General features: G+C 39.6%; 1 protein-coding gene across 4 annotated transcripts in view; it reads right to left on the bottom strand.

Moving 5' to 3' along the window:
• Positions 1–17,904, bottom strand: part of DIP2A (disco interacting protein 2 homolog A) — a 128,890-nt gene that overhangs the window by 26,962 nt on the left and 84,024 nt on the right. For all 4 annotated transcript variants that reach the window (XM_067298694.1, XM_067298695.1, XM_067298696.1 and 1 more), the window contains 8 exons: positions 17,619–17,728; positions 17,105–17,207; positions 14,090–14,154; positions 13,665–13,758; positions 13,026–13,145; positions 11,465–11,579; positions 10,232–10,371; positions 1,137–1,273 (listed from right to left, as the gene is read on the bottom strand). In XM_067298694.1, the coding sequence (XP_067154795.1) occupies positions 1,137–1,273; positions 10,232–10,371; positions 11,465–11,579; positions 13,026–13,145; positions 13,665–13,758; positions 14,090–14,154; positions 17,105–17,207; positions 17,619–17,728 (884 nt within the window). The remainder of the gene's footprint in view (positions 1–1,136; positions 1,274–10,231; positions 10,372–11,464; positions 11,580–13,025; positions 13,146–13,664; positions 13,759–14,089; positions 14,155–17,104; positions 17,208–17,618; positions 17,729–17,904) is intronic.

Below are 17,904 nucleotides of genomic sequence, written 5' to 3'. Positions count from 1 at the left end.
ACTATAGCACTTAATCAGAAAGTCTGCTACTACTGTTAATGCTCCCCTTATGAAATAGGTATCTAAGTATAATCACTTCAAATGTGACAAATGCTGTATTATCCAGGCTATCAGAAAGTTAAGTTTGCTGCAATTCTGGGGCAGTCTACAACAGAGAACCAGAATAAAAATAGCAAGTTCACCAGCAAGTTCCTCTCATCTTCTCACCTGGTTTCCTTGCTGTGTATTTTCTTGACTATCTCATTACCTCGAGTTTCTCACCAGTTCTCTCATGAGCTAATGACAGTGCAGAAAGCTAAGCCGATTAAAGTGCTGAGATTTGGCAAATATACAGAAGGAGCTTTTCTGAAAATGAAGATTGTGGACAGGATTTCTTTCATCTCTCTGTTAGCATTTCAGAAAATACTGTGTTTTCATTTGGGGGTGAGGAGGGAAAGGTTATGTCTATTAGGGAAAATACAACAGTGGGGTACAACTGTGAGGAAAAACCTGGGCAGAAAGAGTGCTTTTGCTTCATTTTGACAAACTATAAGGCTGTGACTGTTCTTCTGTCATCCTTACTACATCTTGTCTTCAGTCCACCTAGGAACATAATTTAAGATTGCACTGAACTACAAACTGTTGAGTGTTCTAAGCCTTACAGCAAATGAACACTCACAGTGTTTATTACACTGTTTATTACTCATCAAGTTCATATCGAAAAGTACATACTATTTGCAATACATAAATGAAGCTTATTTTAAAATAATGTATCATATCTGAACGGCTTGTGAATATCAGACTGAATTCTAAAGCTACGTCCCAAGCTGTGCACCAACAAACTTAAGCAGTCTCTGAGTAACTTTACATAAGACTGAGGTGTTAATACAGAACTAAGAGGAATTTTAATAACATACACATGAAACTGGATTACAGAATGTAGAAGCAGCTGATTGACTGCCGATGGTAGTTTGTATTTTGGTTATAAGAGAAGAAAATTCAAGTTCTGGCACGCAGAATGAAGCAAAGTGTGTTTCGCCGTGGCTTTTTATTAACAATCTAAAAAAGCAAGCTAAAGGAAGAAATAAATTTATTTGCAAGAACACTAAAGCTGTACCAATGAAAACTTTATATTACACAAATACAGAAATACAAACCTCAAACACGTTCTTGGTGATTCCAAGGAGGCCAAAATACGCCATCCCTGTTGCACCTGAATTCACACATATTTCTCCAACCTCATCAGCTTTACATAGATAAGGAGTGCCATCCACCTTCACAACGCACACATTCGCTAAAGGGTGAAGAGAAGAAGGCAGCAGAATCACGACACAGGAATGTTTCAGTAACTGACACAGATTGGTTTCCTACTGACAGGCAGATAGGATTTTGATAGCAATTACCTATCAGCTATAGCAAAAACACAGCATGCAACAGAGCTTTATCTATCTTTTTGACAGCCTGTGTAATGTATTCGGCAAGATTAGATAACAAAGCAAGTTCTCAAATTTATTTTTTCCTTAGTGTTTCACAGCCTAGACATCCTCAGCTGCAACGGACGCCAAAACTGGAGTGATTGCTTTTCAATATAAAGGCGGACGGTTATCACATACAGGAGTAAATGAGAATAAAGATGAAAAATGTGTAGATACCAATTACAGACTTACAATTCCTTTCATTTTACTATTGCACACATTGGTATTCATAGTGTCATCCTTTAAGTTACATGAAAAATACATTAGAAATGGGAAGAGAATTAAGCGATTTTATTCTTCCACTGCTAGATCAATGATTTTTTCTACATTATGTCTTATCTTCCTTTAAAGCAGGCCAATCTTCCAAAAGTTATTTGGAGACCATGTTATAAGACAGCTCATCTCACATTAACCAGCAGAATCCCTTTCTGAATATACTCCCATGACTACGTATTCTCTCTTTCCCATCTTCAGTTTGATGACCTTCAACTCATTTAGAGGATTCTGTTTTATAAAGTTCCTACAACTATTATCTTTACCAATTTTTTTCTGAAATTTCAGAATTTTACCTATACCGAGATATTTTCAATCTAGGATATACATACTTGTAAACCAATTATTACACTGACCTTTGCTGCTGCCACTGGTCATATTTGCCTTCTGAAGCCCCTGCTCTTTTAGAGGTTTCTCTGGCTAACTAGACCCCTTACTTACAGCAGTCTGGATTTGTCTTTTCCCAGCCCCAATGGGAAGGGAAAAAGGATAAGGACAGAGAGGGCATGATGGAGCAAGGCAGTTTAGCTTCACAATTAGATGTTAAGATTAACAAAGAAATAAGAGTGGCCCGTCTGGGTCAAAACGACATAAAGAGAGCTTTTAAAAAACAGAGACTATGCCTTAAATCAATTTTCTACCCTTTTGCATTGCACCTGCTTCCAACTCAGATTCTCAGAGCACTTTGTGGTCACGTACAGTACGTTAAACACTCCCCCCACCCCTCCTCTCCCCTGCCTAACTATAAGAGCCCAGAGGTATGAGAAATCTATTTAGATGGTTTATTTATATCACGGTCTTTTTGAATGTTTCGGCCCTGGAGCACATGTCAGATTAGAAGCCCAGATAAGGCTAACAATAGCTATTACGAAGGAGTGTATTACTGTATTTTAATTTGGTCAGCCTTTAGCAATATACAGTAGCCCTTACTTTTGCCACTATTCAACCAGCACCAAGAGAAATCACAAAAAGAAAGTGGCACATTTCATCTGATACTGATAATACATGATAGAGCCAGCTCTGCTGCAACTAGGAACCAAGAACTCCTCTGGCAAAACAGGCTCTTAGGTGCAATGATAAGTCTCAGAGAGGTGTTCAGCCCTTGTATCTGAATGGGAGGGACAGTCATTCACCCTACTGATAGATCAACCTCTAAATTATCATGGTCTCATGAAAATTATCTATAAAAAACCCCCCAGCATTTATTGTATTCAGGACCATGCAGCGATAATCTTTGCTGACTAAATAAGGAGGTATCATTCCAAAATTCTGGAATAGGGCCAAGTCTGAAGTAGAACAACAGTTGCTGAAAATGATGTGCATGAACCAGAAACTTGGAATTAAATTACACAGTACAAACCATCAGTTCATGATTTAGTCATGCACAAGCTCATTTTGCGATTTAGGAGGAGAAAGCTGAAAAAAGGCAGTTTAAAGTTTCATGGCAAATTGAAACAGAGAATAAATACTTTATTACTGCAGGAAACAGTTTTGAGATTAACTCAAATTATCTATAATACTTGAACAATGATGCAGAATGAAGTATTAATAACTGGAGATAGCACAACAATTTGTAGATATACACAAATGCTGCAGTCCTCAGCTCATTCACAAACATGGAAAAAACAACAGACTAGCTTACAGTTCTAAAATGATAGTCCACCTATGAAGCCCAGAGACAATCCTATCATCCTGATCAAGTCAAAAGAAAATACTTACCAGTAACCAGTGTGTGATATATGTAGTCTACATGTACATTCTAACAGCAAGCATAGTTCTGCCCTGCCAATTGATACTGCAAGGTTTTCCTCTTGCAGTATCTGTAGAGTGTATACTCTTGCTTCTCTTCTTTTTCTGCTTCATGTGTGATATACAAGAGAGTGCATCTACCACCATTTCAGTCTCTCTCAACAGCTTCGCATCTGAAAAAGAATTAGAGAGAAGGGAAAGGCAGATGGGATAGGAATGTACATGTGGACTACACTTCACGAAGAACAGTGATTACTGGCAAGAAAGCTTTCTTCGAATGAGTCCACATGTACATTCTTACAGATGGTGACTCCCAGCTGTTACCCTGCCATGAAATTTTTGGCAGAGGATCAGAATCCTATCGTGCAAACAAATGACTGCACCAATGCCCTACCAAAGACTGGATCAGCTTTGGATGTTTCAGGAGGAGCACTGAGTGCAGAAGGAACGTCAGACACCTGCAGAGCAGATGACTGGAACAGAAATACCAGGCCGTGCTGCTACCAAAGGTGCCTGGTGTGTGTTAGAAAGTGCTCTCCTGCTCTACTTTCATGGTTTCATAGGGAAGCAGTATGCAACTGATAATCCATTTGGATTGTTACTGCATGCCAGCAGAGGAGATCCATGATCTTCTTGTAATGAAGAAGCCTTCCTAGACAGCCGGGGTCAATGAGAATAAAACCAAGAAGGCCCTCCTGGTATTGGAAGTGTAAGTCACAATTTGCTCTAGAAGCACAAAGCCTTAGGAAAAATGCCAAAAGGCTAGGATAAACCACCACTTGTTCCAGAGAAATCTAATCTCTGAAGAAAACAGCATATGGTGATGTTCATTGCAAGGCCCTGAATCTATCTCCCTCGTCCAGGAGAAGAAGCACTAGGTATAAATAAAAAGTCAGCTTTCTGGACAAGAATGAATAAGCATCTTGACTCAAAAGGAGGTCCGGTCTAGAATCTAAACTCAAAGGGAGGTCCCAACAAGCATCCAGAGCACAAGATTTAAATTGGAAGAAAACATCTCATTTTAATTGTACACACTGCTACAGATCCCCAAGAGAAGTAGCTCCAGAGTGGAAGACTGTTGTGCCATCATGTGGTAGGCTGAAGCCAAGTGGAACACACAAAACTATGATTTGCTACAATAAATTCTGCAGACTGAGTGGGAATGAAAAGTTGCTTCTTCGCATTACAAGAAAGCTAGGGATGAAGACTGAAAGCATCACAAAGTAGTCCCATAACAACAACTTTTACAAATCAGGCACTGAGATGAAGGAACCAGATTTCTTTGCAATGAAGATGCATCACGATAGCTACCAGAATCTGGGAAAACATTTGCAGAGCCATGGACAGAGCAAACAACGACATCTAAGACATCCACAAACTGGAGACATTAAGTAGGCATTCTGTGGTTTGAGATGTGAACCATTCTCCTCGATCTTCTGGGAAGGTGTTGAACAAAGTTACCATCCAGAACTTGAAACTGTAGATGCGGTAGCTGACGTTCATCTTGCAGAAGCCTAAGAGAGGGCACCGACCCAAACTTTTCTGCTTGGGTGTAAGAAAGTAATTGATGCAGCAAACTTTTCATTAGCCTGCATTAGCATAGGATATCCCTACAAAGGGGATATAGGTCTTCTAGACAAGAGACTGTTACCTTCATGTCAAAGAAAGAATGCGAGAAGGACCCCTGCAAAAGAATGAGAATGGCAAATCAGAAAGTAGCAGCAAGGCAGACTCAACTGAGTACCCCGAGCATTCACTTCCAGGTCCAAACATAAGATATGACATGTTTCCAAGATGATAGATGACATGTCAAACACATCCCAACCGATGGGGAAGTTGGAGGCACAAAACAGGCAGAGGAAGAGAGGTTTGGTACTCTCACTAGCACCTTTACTAGTCCAATCAGAAAAAAAGAACTGATGACTGTGATGAGCCAAATACTGCTCTTAGCAAGGCTGGTTCCCAGACAGGAGCTCCCTAGGCAGGGTGTGTAAAATAGCCTGAGGTGGTCGACATGTGAGGCAGAACATCTTCCCTCCAGGAGCTGCAGAGGAGATCTCAGGGGAATGCATACTAGATTCTCTTAGGGATTCCCATGCTGTCTTTCATGGGAACATTTCTTCGTGGATACTTCCACTTCCTTGGTGACCCTTGTGACTGGCATTTGCAGTAGGTGATGAAAGTGAACAGCCAAGGCAATTGAAGAGCGTGGGGCATCAAGAGAGGCCTATGGCTTACACAGCAGTGACATAAGACTTCATGCCGGTGCTGAGGGGCCTGCCTCATTTGCTGAATAAGATCCCACCATAACCTGGTGGATCCACAATATCTCAGAACAAATAGCAAGGTCTGAAGAAAATGAAGGCAAAAGTGGACGCTTCAGCCATGACCTTTTAGCCAGATGGCTCCTGAATAAACTATACCAGGGATCTTCAAGTACTGAGATCAGAATCACTTGACTTGGCTGAACAAGCCTCAGCATGGCTACCAGCTCTGGGCTGGAAGATGACTTTCACAGCACACACCAAAAAAAAATTCAGGAATGTGAGCTCCTGTGTCCTAAGATGTTCGAGTGACTAAGGCATGCAGTTGTCTCCAAGACATTGCAAACACATTCAGTGGGGATCAGAAGATGGATCACGGTCATCTGGGGTGGCACAAGATTCAAATTAGGCCTTCGGTGAAAGCACTGCAATCAAAGGAAAAGAAAAAAAGGGAAACGGGCGAAAAAGCAAGACTCATCAAGCAGCAGGAAAGGAAATGGTGGTGAATATGTTCTCTCCTGTATGCCAAACACCAAGTGAGAAGGGGCAGAGCACATCATCCATGAATACTCCAAAGAAAAAAGCTTAAATCTTATAAGGCAAAGTAAAAGTATATCCACTGTTAGAATGTACATGCAGACTCATTTGAAAAAGTCATTAATTTCCTTAGTTCCTTTAGCACACATCTATAAACAATTGCTAGCTTTTCTACTTTCTTCATCATCTGAAAGCTTTTTCTTCTTGCCTTTTTTTTTTTTTTTAAGAGACATTCACAGCGAATAAAATACTTAGATTGTCCTCTAGAAAGCACTCTATTGTTTATGTTCTAACTTAAGGAATGTACAGAGACACTGCTGTTAATATGTACCCTCAGGGATGGAATCTTTATTGTTTTGTCAAATTGAAGCTAATCTGTCCTAGATACTAACGTTTTGATGAATGTGAGAGTTTAAAAACAGTTAATTAAGTTGTCCAACTCTGGCTTAATCTACAAGTATTTTTGCCACTTAGTACTATGTTCTGAAATAGCGACAGTCATCAAAGACAAGTCACATCACTTCGAGACACTAGATGGATACACACTGGTGACTATTATCCCCTCAAACATGTCACTCCTTGGTGCTTACTAACACAGAAAGTCATGTTGGTATTGTCAATTGTCTGTAAATGGCATCCTAAAACATATGGAACAGAAGGGTCCTGACAACGCTCCAAAACATTCAACAATGGAGAAGGAATTTATTTGTCAAAGATCCCCCAAACTACCCAGTTGTGCATTTCACAAGAACAGGGACACATTTAGCATTTGCAACCTGCATGGAAGAGGAAGATGAAATGACTTACCCACAAACATGCAGATAATTCATCCAGCATCCTAAGGCAGACCTGAATCTGCTCACTGAGCAAATGCACTACAGAAGATTAACCACATGAGCTTCCAGCTGTAATGCTTGGATATGAAGAGGAGCATCAGGTGCAACACACCTATAAGGCTATGTGCCTTAGTGTAGTCAAGCACTCTCCACTCAGAGAACAAGCCTACAGCAAAGTCAGGAGGAGGATCTTCATGCATTTAAATGATCCAAAGATTTTAACTGATGCTGAATCAAGTACCACTTTTCTGAATTTTAAATGCTGGATGAATGCCAAGTTCAACCTCAGTCAGCTCACTAAATGATTCATAACTATCTGAAAGGAATGCAAACTTGTTGCCTACATGTTCCTGAGACTAATCAATAATCAAAGCAGAAGAAACTAATTGTGAATGCAGCTAAATTTTGATGGAGTTCCAAGAGGACATCAACAGCCTGAACAGCCAAACTTGACAGCAGTAGTAGTATAAGCCATCTGTATTCCGGCTGAAGTGCAAAAATAACCATTCTGCAGGTTCAGATGCAGAAGCCAGTCTTGTCTGGAAGGACCCAGAAGGAGGCTGGCTAAGCTTAAGAACCTGAATTTGAACTTCCAGATGAAGAAAATCAGAACCCATTAAGCCAGATTAATTAAGTCACCATGCTTCTTTCTTTTCTGCTCATGATCCTTGAGCATGCTCTCACATTCAGGTCATATGATGACGAATAGTCATTATTCTTGATGGCTGTACTCACCCTGGCCTACCTTTACAGCATTACTTCCTAGAGTTTAAGTTGAAGCAGAAATTCTGGTGTTGTAGATTAACCGCCTGGCTATCTTGACTCAGATCTGTGATGTCAGATCTGTAAGAGCATGCTCAAGGATCACAAACAGAAAAGAAGGAATATGGTGACATAATGGTAACTGCTGAAATCAACTGAACACAAGGATTTTTCTGTGTAGGATTGTTGGCCTGTGACCACAGACACCACTTGCCTGAGGACACTTGGCACACTGAACTCCAACAGGATCTGCAGAACGCATACAATCCTGTGAAACATATCTAGGAGTGTATTTAAAATCCTCCTGCTGGCCACAAGGCCCTTGCTCCCAAAAGAGCATTGCGGACATCCTGCCTTGCCCATCTACCTTGAGGGTCAGAGTAGAGATGTTCAAAAGTTCTGCAGTTAAAATAAGTAGGTCAGGCATGAATCTCAGTACCAAGGGCTTCTTTCCCTTTATGTACAGAGGATATGGCCAGTCAGGGGCTGAGATGCAGAGATTCTGCTTACTCTCTTATTGGTAGCAGGAGGAAGTTCTGAACCTGAATTTAAGTTCAGTAGGACTAACTACCATCATCCTTAGCGGTGACAAAATGCTTCTGGGAATAATGAGGAAAATGATCCAACATCAGCATGACTTTCTACAAGATGGCTTGAGATTTTTATCAGCAGGCTAAAGAGGAGTTTGCCTCCTCTTACTGATAGGAGGACCTTGATGTCTAGAGAAGAGGTGCTTGCTGAAACAGCAGAAAATGGCTTTTCCTTTCATCCTTCCTTACCTTGAATAAATGCTGTACAGAGGAGGGGGACTTTGGAATCATATCTCAGCATAGTATGAGGTTTGTAACAAGGCTACACCAAGAACAGCAAAGCCACAAGTGCCAAGGGCATGACCAGAATTAATCAGGTTCTCTGGACACCACACAGTAGACCCAAAGGAGCAAAGAGAATTCCAAGGAATCTGCATCTCATCCTCTCCAAGTACACCCAGCCCAAGTCAGGACAGGGCTTGAAGCTGCTGGTACTCTCAGACAGATGCTGCCAGGGAATCCTACATCACCAAGCTTTATGTTGCAACCTTCAGTACTGGAATAGAGTGCACCAAGTGGTCTTTCGGCACGCAGACAGAGGCCAGTCATTGCCCACTGTTTTTTGTCTGGTTTGGCACTTAAATTTTATTAAGTTTCTTTAGTGTTTTCTAAATTTCAATACATGATTCCAGCCTCAAAGGAGGACAGCAGGGAAGAGTCAAGAAGCTTTTGCTACAATCCGCACAATGGGGCTGGGGAACGATGCCCATAGATACCTTAGGAAGTAAAGGGGACCAAACAGATGTTACTAAGAATCTGAGCCTAATCGAGGCTCACCAATCTGCTGGGATGTCCACAGTCTGGAACTCCAAGTGTGACAGCTTTATCAAGAGAAAAACCCAAAGCCACTGCTTCCTGAACTTTCAAGTAATTGGGAATCACCTACACATCCAGCACCAAATAGAACATGTGCTTCACAAAGACTACCTCAATTCAGAGAGCTTGACAGGAGTACATATACTTAGTATCAGGTTCAAAAATGAAAGACTTCAATGCTATCTTAAGTGTCTAGGCCACATAGAAATACTAATAGGTGACAGGCTACATGTCAGGGTAAAGCTAGGTCTTGAAATGTTGGAGGGCTAAGTGATAAAAATAAGAAAGCAGCAATAAATATAAAGCCTACAAAATCAGTAAACCATTGCCAGATATTGAATGATCTCAACTAAAAGACTGCTCTCATTCACATTGTGACGGCTGAGAGGAACAGAGGTGTCGTCTTGGCCTGCATATGCTTCTATGTTATAGAAACAGTCTTAGATCACCACTGCAGATATTGCTGAAGAGAAGAGCTTTCACAGCTCCAAGAGCTCGTGGCTTGGAGTACAAACACATGGACTGTCACTCAAAGAAAGAACCGCTAGGTGAAACAAAATATCTCAGGTACAAGTATTTCTAAGATTTTTCTTCTTCTCTCATAAAAGTTTTGTTCTGCTTTATTTGCTATTATGCAACTATATGTCAGTTAACACTAATGCTAATTAAGGAACAATAAGACAACACTGCAAACCAGCCAAGAGCAACTGCCCATACCAAAACTTATGGTCAGATTCATATTTATTGTAGGTTAATACTCCACTACAAATTTTTAAACTATTTGAAAGAGTACTTCATCTTCTAGTGTTTAGGTGATATGTCAAAACATAAGGCCACATTATGCTGAAAGTATTTAGCATTTGACAGTTTTGTTTATGTGATCAGCACAAGTATAAAGTAAAGATAAATTATGTGGAGTACGATTAAAGCTACATGAAATGTTTTCCTACCTCCAGGCATAATCTGACCAACATCCTGTACAGTTAGCACTGACAACTTCTCTTCTGTATCCACTCTTATCACACTGAAACTCAAACAGTTCATAGATAACACTGCTTTTCCTGGAGGAGGCCCACCCAGTTCTGGAGGTCTGAAAAACAAAGATCAAATCCAGATATGAATCAACAGACCAATGGTAATACAGTCATCAAAAACATGGTGCAAGTCTGTCAGGCCTGTTATTAAGGTTAACAGAATTAATGGTTTCTCATCTTACACAAGCGCAGTATTCAAGCAAATTATGCCAGGATCTGACTGGAAATGTATTTTATTAATGAAAAAAGAGATGGAATAAAACATGACAGAGCTTACTCCCAGCCTAGAAAGTTACAGAGAGGTTTTAGTTCTATTATGTGTAATGAAGTGTCAAGAATAAGCATTCCAAGGCTAACTTTTCTGAACACCAGAAAAATTAGGAAGTATTTTGAGGACTTCAGCTTTCTGTATCTCTGAACAGAACTGACTATTTTGTGATAACTCTCCAGCTTTCAGGCTGGAACAGAACAAAAGATTCCCAGCATTTTTGTAAAACAGTTCTCCAAGTGCATTTTTTTAAAATTGAGAAAGGTCAGTTCTCCCATCAGAGAAAGCACTCTGCAAAATCTCAAATCCTTTTGTTTCAAGTTTTCTTGAAATTGGTTTTCTGAACAGCACATTTTGATTAAAAACACTGTCAAAAAGCTCCAGCATACTCTATCCACATGTCAGCTTTATAATCAAAGTATTTCCTTTTTTCAGAGCATCCTTTGCAATCTCCTGAACTCCCGTAGTATTTTTTAGGCCAGTTACAAAAAGGTTTTTCCCTTTAGCTCCCTAGTTAGAAGACAATGTGTATAAAGGACTGAAGATTCCTCATCATCTTCCTACTGTATAAGTACCCATCCTAATAATGATTTTGGGGCATTTTCTAGAGGTCCTCCAACAGAATCAAAGATGCGACCTCACTTTCCTGAATGGTAAATAAAAAGAAAAAAATTTTTAGAAAGTGTTAAGCAAAAAAGGTTTCTTTTGTTTTTGAATACACATGTCCTTCATTGAAGGAGATATCTGTAAACCTCAGACCTCCTCTGTCTGGGTCTTAGGGCATTTTTATGTTGTACTCTGTTCTGACTACCATCTTAAGAGCAGATACAGTTCAATAATAAAGAAGTGTTTTCAGTTTGTTTCTCGCAAAATAGAATTACCTGCGAATAGCAACAGTTAGCGCCTCTGAAGAACTAGCACAGGGACAGATTACTTCTGGTCTCAAACCTCTGGACTGAAATACATTGAGGAACGCATCACATGAAGATATAGACCCTGTAAAGAACAATCACACAATTGGAAACATTTTGTCAAGGGCAGGGAAGTTTGATCTGCAGAATTTCAAAGTCTATGTTTACTCTCAGTTCAGCTGTACAAACATGATTGCAATCTTGCACAAAAACAACACACTTTCAAAATGTCTAAAGGACATCCCAGTCTATTAGTAGATGCTACTTTTGGAGATAAAATAGTGGTTAACAACTAATTCACAGAATGAAAATCACGACTGCCTACCCTCTCTGGTGGCACTCAGCAACACTTAACGTTACCGAAAATCCTTGAGTGATCTAGTGAATATTCTGTCTCTAAGAGTAACCGCATCTGAGAAAAGTCTTTAAATGTTTTCTATAGAGATCAGAGAACCAAAGAATTTAAAATTAACATTAAATGCTTCTGAAAAAATCTTCATTTGCATTCAGAACTCTACCTGGCCTTTAGCACTCAGGCCAAAATCTGAAAGGACACCTGATCACTTAAACTTTGTGTTTTACAAGACCACAATCATAGCACGTAAAATAACGCGCGACAGTAAACTTCACTGATCATCCTATATCCTGTGTATAATTTCACGTCACTTCCTATAACATGGTACAGCACTAACAAAAAGATATAATGAAAAATGCGCTTACACAGCTACACATGGCTAAGAAATGCAAACAGTAGTGAAAAAGCAGTGACATTGAGAGTACAGTCAGTATTTTACTGTAGAATGAACTGCTTTCTAAGCATCAGGTCTGAAGCACTGCTTACAACAAATATAATCTTAGCAAGACCAGTTCAAGCTTTAATCTTTGGCAGACATGACTTGCTGACCTCTCATCATTCAGCTGTCATCTCCACAGAGTCTGAAATACTCTAGATTTTGCAGTGTAAGAGAACAGCAAAATAAAGCAACTAATGCCTATCCATGCCTGTGGCAAAACCCCCCTCCCAGCTGCTTTCTCATCAAATTACTGTAAAACACCATTGTATGACGGACAGCAAAAGGGAAGACCCTACTGCATGTTTTAGTTAGAGATGTCATTGGCTTGACTTAAGGTTTTGACTGAACTCCAGTTTTTATGTCCTTGCACACTATTGAGACAAGCCCTGGGGCACATACAGAATCAGACACACTGCAACTCAAAGACCTTATGTCCACATGCAATACGCAAGCGGCTATTCTGAGACTGGCATTATGATTTACTTGAAAATGATACAATTTCTTTTAAATTACATTGCCAACTATTCTTTATAGAAAGAGAACATTTTCTAGGAAAGTTTTGCTCCAGTGTCCTTGGCAAAGAAGTGCCACTGCCCCCTCTCTTTTGCTGAAGATGAACTACAGCCAGTGCTGCGGAGCTCCTTCAGCACAGGTTCAGAGTTCCACGATTTACAGTGCGCTTCACTTCATCTTGGACAGAGAACTACCACGGATCCAGAAAATGCACTCATACTCACATGGATTGGCTCCATCTGCCACTATTAACATTCGTAAAGAGCTCAGACTGACATCTCTTTGATCCCTCTGAGCTAAAAGTGACCAATGCATATCACGTGATTTTACTACTGCTACACGGGCTGAAAATAGGAAAAGAGACAACAATTATGTTGTGTGTGCATACTGACCAAAATAAATTAAAAATTATATATAAATATATGTTTATGCATTTACTTAAACGTATGAAACAAATTACAAAAGCAGAAAACAAATAAATGCCACATGTCTAACTGCTATGACACGTGAATACTCAGTGTCTCCAGATGGACTTGATTTTAGCATTTACTAAAACTATAAATTCAAATACTGAGATGAGAAACACACTTGTCCTTAAAAGTCTATCAAAAGAAGCCAACGCAAAGATTGATCCCGTTTGTCACTCATCAACGAATCTATCAGTACATCTAACATTGAAAGGGACTACCCGATTCCTAAAGCTGAGGCATCACCCTACGCACTGGTGGCAAAGGAAGTCAGTTGGATAATAGCAGTGGCTTATAGTTGAGCATATATTTTACACAAACAGATTTTTCTTTAATTTAATTTTGCCTTCTGTTTCATCCAGGAAGACACGGGTTACGAAAGAATATTAAGGTTACCTTTGTATGAGCAAACTTTCTGTATCCATGAAAGTGGATTAACCTTCATTAATGCATAGGGAATACTGATGACATGCATTCTGTTCATAACGCTCTATGGGAAAAATATTCAAAAATAAGTTTTAAAGTGGCTCAAAGAATACACAAAATGCACAATACCTTAAAAAAAATAAAAATCACAGCTGCAGTGTCAACTCTCACATTTAACTGCTAGTGAAAACTATGTGCATAGTCAATAAAAACATAAGTTATATCTGCAAAGTATATTACCAAAAAATAGTATTTTATACTGAAAAATATAATTATTATAATATAAATAGTTGGAGACTGATACATTTTATGACCTCATTCTGATACCAATGCTCTACCCCCAACAAGAGATGCTCTTCCCTGCAAACATTTCTTTTTTTAATTCAAATACTCACTGTTAGTACTCCATGCCAAAGACCAGCATCTCTTTTGAAATCCAAGACATTTGTTAGTGTTTCAGCTGAAAACAGAGAAAAACCCATCACATTTAAGAAGCACTTTTATCAGAACATTTAAGGATCCAAGATACTTGCTAAAGTAGATATGATACTTGCAGGACGACTAGGAAATCAAAGCTTTATTGCCAAGCTATGTTGTCTATACAACAGGCTGCTTAAGCTGAAAGTGTCTTATATTATTTATTGCAATCATCTTTAAATTATGATTATAGACTAAACTATCACACAGTATTTAAGACCAAGTTCTCATTATAGTACTGTTTTCAGGTGCTTGTTACCTTCCTTAACTATGCAGACCAAAACTTTGTTTTCAATGCCAACTGATGAAATTTTCCACTAACAAAAACATTTCGGCTATATCCGAAAGAAATAGGTTCGTCAGAAATATTACCATACCTGTACTAAGTTTTCTTTAATGCTTTCTATGAGAAATTCAAACACCTTACGTGTTTTAAAACACGGAAGCAAAGTTCTGCATCAGATTTAGCCTGATTTGAGGGGGCTAGCTTTTATTGTCAGGTGAAAACCTTGCTTATCACTAATAGAGAATGGTTGCAGGTAAAAGAATTCTTTTTTGGTGGGTTTTATTTTTCCTTTTAAGGTTTGAGAAAGTACGCAGCTATTTTCCAATAAATAAAATACTTCAGTAAATGAGCCATATATCCTTTCATTTTCCAGGTGACCGAGAACTCAAGTGCTCTGTGATAAGTACCTAGGTCTCAGCCATGAGCACGTAGATAGAGAAATGCACATCTTCCATATCCTCAGTGCTTTTCAACCTTCAAGAAAAACATACTGCACATAACCGCATTGGCTGGAGAAAACAGTTGGCAGTTTCACATCTTTAGATGTGACTCCATATGTCCCAGGATAGATTAGCACACTCTACCGCATTACGCATGTTGAACCATGACATTCTTCCAGGCAGCAAACAGATTTCAAAGAGAAAAGCTTTTGGTTAAGGGCAGCACAGATGAACCCAAGTACAAGTTCAGTGCCGCATGCAACTCTCAGCTATTCATCAAGGGAACCACTGAAACTGAGTAGATCTATCACTTGCTTCAAAGCTCTGTGGAGACATTCTTTTGTGGGCCATGATTAATCAAAAAGGAGAACCCTTTCTTTCTGAATATAGGGCCTACTGAAGCCAAAATCTTGAAGCTACAAGGGACTAGGAACAAACCAAAGGGCAAAGCTTTATACCGAGTATGGTCTATACAGAACAGAAATCTCACAACAGCATCTGTAGGATGCAGCAATAGAAATGTGAAAAATAAACATCCTATAGGATGACAAGAGAATTCAGTCTCCTCCGTGAAGAGCTGAAATGTTGATGGCTAGCATCTGTACTTTGCATTTTTTTGAAAATTAAGATGTTTAGCCTCCTTCAGTCCAGAGCTGATTGCCATAATCCTTTCAGGAATCAGTAACAGCTGTAAATCCTTTACCTCCAGGATGGGTGTGCCCTCTTATCTCCCACCTTTCTTGTAGCAGGCAGCTGTCATGAGAAGGTGTCTTAAAAGGGAAATGGAAGATGGGCCTCTTTGATGACAACTCTAAAAATCATACAGATATCCTACTGTGATAACCTCTCGTCCACTCTCATATCACTTGTATGGAATTTGGAGAGCTATGGGAGTCAGCCAACTGCCCAAAGCAGGAAGGAAAAAAATGACTGAAAGAATGCACAGTTAGTGACATCTGCTCATGCCTTCAAATGTGTTATCTGGAAACATAGACCTAGTTCAAGTTATTAGGCTAGATGACTTGCACTGGTAGAATTTATAACTTTGAGCGTTAGGGAGGCAGGGTCATCACAGAAGGAGCAAGAACAGTAAAGCCAAGCAAGACAAGGCTTTTGTATATAATTCTCACACTCTCTTGATCAACACTTTCTTTTTCAGGGATCAAATGTCACACTCCTAGGAATCACAAAGTAGAATAGTTATAAGGACCATGAAAGATATTACGTCTCATTGAGTTCCAAGTCGAGACTTCAAAGGGAAGGTCAGTAACTTCAACCTCCTGAGAGAGCAGAAGCTGTATAATTGGCAGCCAGCCTGCCTGCACAGCACACCTGCCTGCACTGTCAGAGCAGCTCCAGCCCATCTGGATGATGAACTGGCAGCATCCAATGCTTAAAGAGATCTGAGCTACCCAAATGGCCTCCGGGATGAGTGGGAGAAAGCTCCCTCAGTCTCTGCTGGGAGGACTCCTCTAACTCCGCATGTAGTCATCTCAAACTTGACTGTATTTAGCAATAAGCACTTGGTAATTCATATAGGCAGTTATGAGGACAACTAACATCCGAGCCCTTTTCCCAAAACAGTATCCAGCTTTGTGGCCTTCAAACTCCCTCAGAGCTGCCGAGAGTCACCTCCTTAAGAGTCTGCCACCAAAAACAAGGGCATGAAGTGATGAGGTGACTGAACAAAAAATCAGTTTCAGCAGGGATTGAAAAAAAAAAAACTAGTATTCAGGAGAAAAGACATGGCAAAATTGAGGTGGGTTAGTCCAGTTCTGAACTGGCCCCCTTACAGCTACCGAAATTAGTCAATGCATTCAAAAGGTATTAGGGAGGGAAAAACAGATTCTTAGCAAAAAGGCAAAAGTCTTAGAAGCTGCTTTCAGGAGGATGGAAATCAATATAGCCATTACCACTAACAGATTTACGAAGACTGAAAAATCCAAACTCTTGAATAAAATCAGTAAGGATCTTAGGTTCAAGAAATAATAATACACATTGACTGTTGTTTCACAAATGGCTTCTTACTGTCCTTCACATATCATATCAATTAGAAACAAATAAATCAATCTTTCCCTTTTGCAATGGAAGCTACCACTACCTATCTGAAGTTCTTCTAAGGCAGTAAATATGATTTTGCAACATCATTATTCTGAATATTCAAGCACCTACGAGCACCATTTGAAAGCTGTACCTCTGTAACTTACCTTCTGAATAGCCACACGCCTGAGTCAATGCATGACAGTGTGCCAGCATGGAAGCATGAGATATAGTAATGCCCACTGTGCTGCCCTCTTTGCTTGTCTTGTACTGAAAAGACAAAGTTTACACAAGCATTAGTTTAACAACAAATATGGAGAATTTACAGTAGTGAACTGAAAGGATTTTTTATTACAAAGCAGGGACGTACTTTTTAAAAAAATTTATATATTTATGTTCAGAGTATACACTAGCATCATATGAAATCTGACCATTTCTCTACCTCACATGTTTATCTGTCCCAGGGATCCCAAATGCCAATTATCCCCAAACTTTAGTCTGACTCAGCAAAACCACTCATACGACAGTTTTCGTGGCAAGCTCTAGGGAAACATTCTTGTCCCACAGTGAAAAATGTTGTAGCCATCTCTTCTGTAGCATTAGGAGATTAAAGAAAGAAAATATGCTGTGACATAAACCACAGTACTATAACTGCAGGTTAGGCATATTATGTTGCATCACCTCAATATAAGCAATCTCAGCACTGGCATCCCGTACTTGCGGATGCCAGTCCTTAGTCGGTTTAGCCAGATGCTTCCCATCAATCACAAACCAAATGAGACGTGGCCAACCTTCAAAGAAAAACAAAAAATTACTGTCACTACACTTCTAAAATCAGTTTTTTTCAAGTATTCTGGGATAGCAACAAATAGGCAAGCAAAAGCTCCAGCATCATACTGCTGCTGGGAAAAAGTGTGATTAACTCGGTTGGGACATACTGTCTTGGCAATGATGCCAGTTTTTCTTT

The sequence above is a fragment of the Apteryx mantelli genome, chromosome 6 (genome assembly GCF_036417845.1).
Source record: "Apteryx mantelli isolate bAptMan1 chromosome 6, bAptMan1.hap1, whole genome shotgun sequence".
Classification (NCBI taxonomy): domain Eukaryota; kingdom Metazoa; phylum Chordata; class Aves; order Apterygiformes; family Apterygidae; genus Apteryx; species Apteryx mantelli.
The sequence above is the reverse complement of the archived record's forward strand: the minus strand, read 5'-3'. Positions and strand labels throughout refer to the sequence as shown.